The sequence below is a fragment of the Trichechus manatus genome, unplaced genomic scaffold (genome assembly GCF_000243295.1).
Source record: "Trichechus manatus latirostris isolate Lorelei unplaced genomic scaffold, TriManLat1.0 scaffold00010, whole genome shotgun sequence".
Classification (NCBI taxonomy): Eukaryota; Metazoa; Chordata; class Mammalia; order Sirenia; family Trichechidae; genus Trichechus; species Trichechus manatus.
This window is the reverse complement of record NW_004443946.1, coordinates 9,426,202-9,429,722: the sequence shown is the minus strand read 5'-3', so window position 1 is coordinate 9,429,722 and position 3,521 is coordinate 9,426,202. Positions and strand designations below refer to the sequence as shown.

At 41.9% G+C, this 3,521-nt stretch overlaps 1 protein-coding gene across 1 annotated transcript in view; it reads left to right on the top strand.

The window, feature by feature from the left end:
- CCDC198 (coiled-coil domain containing 198) overlaps positions 1-3,521 on the top strand; it is a 37,923-nt gene that overhangs the window by 20,806 nt on the left and 13,596 nt on the right. Inside the window, exons 3-4 of the mRNA XM_023726113.1 lie at positions 1,673-1,759; positions 3,181-3,337. Coding sequence (XP_023581881.1) covers positions 1,673-1,759; positions 3,181-3,337 — 244 coding nt within the window. The remainder of the gene's footprint in view (positions 1-1,672; positions 1,760-3,180; positions 3,338-3,521) is intronic.

Here is a 3,521-nt window from a genome sequence, read left to right as displayed (position 1 = left end):
CAAATCTTGTTTGGTCAGTTTTAAATATTTGTAGAGTCCACCAATTTCCCTCTACCAACCTCAAGTCCATCATTTTTGTTCTCCTAACTGCTCTCCCCACACTCGCTCTTGTTCTTCTCTAATTTCCATATTGCAGCCAGATTTCTCATTTTTTAAAAAGACAATGTAATCACATTACCACTTTGTTTAACACATTCCAATGGCTTCCCATTGCTCTCAAGAAGAAGGCTAAGATCTTTAGAATTGCCTATCATGTCCTGCGTGATCTGGCCCTTGCCTACCTCCTCCCCAGCCTCATTTTGAGCCATTCTTATCCTAACTCTGAAATCCAGAAAACTGGCGTTTTTTCAGTGTCTTTGACAGGTCATGCTCCCTCTCACCTCAGGGCTATTGCACATGCTGTTCCCTTGGCTTGGAACACCTTAGTCCCCTAAAAACTCCTCCCCACTTCCAACTTCTGCTGAAAAGTTACTTCTTATGAAACTTTCCCAGACTGTCTCCTTACCTCTCTGTCTCCCTATCTCTAAGTTGGGTCTTCCAGTTAGAGATTCCCTCACTTGCTTGTTGTCTTAGTTACCTAGTGCTGCTGTTACACAAATATTACAAGTGGGTGGCTTTCAAGAACAGAAATTTATATCCTCACAGTTCTAGAAGCTAAAAAGTTCACATCAGGGTTTCAGTTGTATCAATTCATTGCTTGTAAGTAGTCCCAAGTTTCCTTGATTCCTTGGCTTATAGACAATCCTCACATGGCATCTGTCTTCCCCTGTGTATGCAGGCCTCTGTATCTAATCTGCTCTTTTTATAACTGAGAAGTGATTAGGTTTAGAACCCACCCTACTTGGGTATGATCTACGTAATGTAACAAGGAAATCCCTATTTTCAAAGAGGATTACATCCACGGGTATAGGGGTTAGGATTCCAATACATATTTTGGGGGACATAATTTAATCCATAACACTTGTGGATGTGAAGAGACCAGGCTTCAACTCTCAGGCTCTCCGGTCACTTCCCAGGGCTCCAGCTTCCAGAGCAGTAAGTTGTCTGAGGCAAGAAGGGTCAGAGGCAGACCCAATTTTTCATCAGTGACTGCCCAGTCTTAGGGACCCCTTGAAACCCAACATGATCTCCCTGTAAGGCCAAGTTCCCGCTAGAGAAAGACGTCTTTCCCCTAGCACATCTGCACTTTCATTTTAAATGTGCCTCATAAGCACCAGTGATTATTACTGAGGAGGCTGAGAAAGCTTCTCTGGAGATCTTAAAAATGGGTAGCTTCTCCAAGGACTGGAATAGTTCAGCTGGGTGATTAAGGGATGAATAAAATTTCCTGGGGCCTCTTTTATCTCCAATATTCTGAAACTCTGGTTATTTGATAACTTTGGACATGATCCCTCAATGCAGACAGAAAAGGCTTCTTAATCTCTTTACTCTCTAGCCAATATTTAGATCAATAAGTCACTGGCAACAGTGTAATATAACAATAAAGAACCTAGATAGGCTGGAAAGCCTTTTGCATGGATATGACTGTGATACTGTTAAAATCGCTTTCCCTGTACGCTCTCCAGAAGAAGTGTTGCTTTGCAAAGTGTTATGATAGTTTAATGTCTGGCTTTTATGTTTCATCATCTCATGGCATGAGGAATGCTGAATGTTCTAAATGTTGGACTTCTAGAAGCTTGAACCCATTGACCTGCCACAAGTAATTACTTCTGAAAGGCTCCTGAGCCAGCAAGAAGCTGGGACAACGCACAAAGCAAAGGTGAACTGAGGCAATAACCAAGGAGGATGGGGGAGTAGGGGGAGGCTGCATGGGATGCAGCGGGGTGGGAGAGGGGGTGAGCTATCCTTTTGATGTACTCCTTGCACAGGGGACTTCAAACACAAATTGAACTGTGAAGTCATTCAGAGTTAGAACTCTTCAAAGCTATCCATGCTCTCCCGTGCCTGCTTCCAACTGCCAATTGCTCTTCCTCTCAGATGAGCTCTGGGGCCTTCTCTGTTTCATGGTGAAAACAGGGAGATGTAGATGAGGGAGAGGAATTTTGCTTGGAAATTGGTGATTCTAGAAGTTTTCAAATTTGTGAAAAATCCTGCACAGCTCTTCCGTTAAATACCTTCATTCTTCCCCTTAGTTAAAATTTTTCTTTTCATTCTCAGTTTTCTCCGGGGAAAACATATCAAGAAATTGTTCCTAACTTATTTGCCACGATCTCACCAAAAAGTAATTCTGGGAAGGGTCTTCTGCAGATCTTTTCCATTTATAAACTTGTAAGACTCTGCTGAGTAAAACTCCCCTCACATAGAAAGGAAAACTATGGAGAAGATTTTCGACACTTTCCATTCCTAATCATTTTGGATTCCACTGGATAATGCTGTGGAGCTGACTAATCCGATAAAAGATGTCCAGGTATTGTCAGGTCCTCAAGGGCACCTTTGTGGTGCTGACAGCACCTTCAAAGATGGGCTCCCTTCCTGAGGTTCACATCAACCGACACAGTCACCGACCATAAGGGCGACGTGAAAATTATCCCAGGATACATCCGTGCCCTTTCCTGGCAACAGCAAGTGAGGAATGTAGGTGTATTGGCCCTAGTTTCCCTCAGTAACTGTCATAGCGTCCCACTGGAGATTATGACACACAGTGGGCAGATCACCAGAGTCACAACTAATCAACTTCCAATTCTTCCTAAATTGAAGTATTCTCCAGGGCTTATACTGGTATATTGGGGTGTACTCTCTAGAAATAGGCTCCATTTAATCATACAGTGGCCCTACTTGCATTTCATAGCAGACAATTAGTCAATGGTGGAAGAGGCAGGGAGAAAGAGTCTCATCAAACCAGAACACATTTCTGGGAGATAGCAATAAACATCTGTTGACAGGAAATACTATCTTGTCAAAATGAGATGTGGAAACGTATTTCCATTCAAGGTTTGCAAACTTCTACAAGAACCTTAAAAAATTATATCATACACACAGCAGAGTGCCATTTAATTCCATGATAGCTACTTACAGGGCTCGTCAGGGAATTGCAATGGTCCACCTCTGACCTCGTAAGAGATCTCTATGGATTGTGGTTGATTAATGGATTTATTGATATCACACTCTGTTCCAAAAAGGATTTAAAGTCATAGATTGCAAATTATCCCATATTAACCAGTGTGTCATCTTTCATAGCAGGAACTGGAAAAGAAGATGCAAATACCAACATATATTTCTGGGAAAAGACAATATTTACATAAGATGCAAATGCTGGAAATGAACCGTAAAAGACAAGAGGTAAATATAAGAGAGATAAAGTGTGTCATGTTTACCAAATTTGCTACACATAATCCCTGCCCTAGAACATGAATATAGGCAAATATACACCACCAGCCTTTACTTAGCTATTTAAAGTTAGTCACTGGTGCTGAAGAGTCAACTACTGAAGCTAGGAAGAATCAGGAAGATCCCTTCTGCTAACAACCCTGTTGAGTCTTTCTCTGTGTTCAGTCCTCTCAGTTGTGTATCTGTGTCTCAAG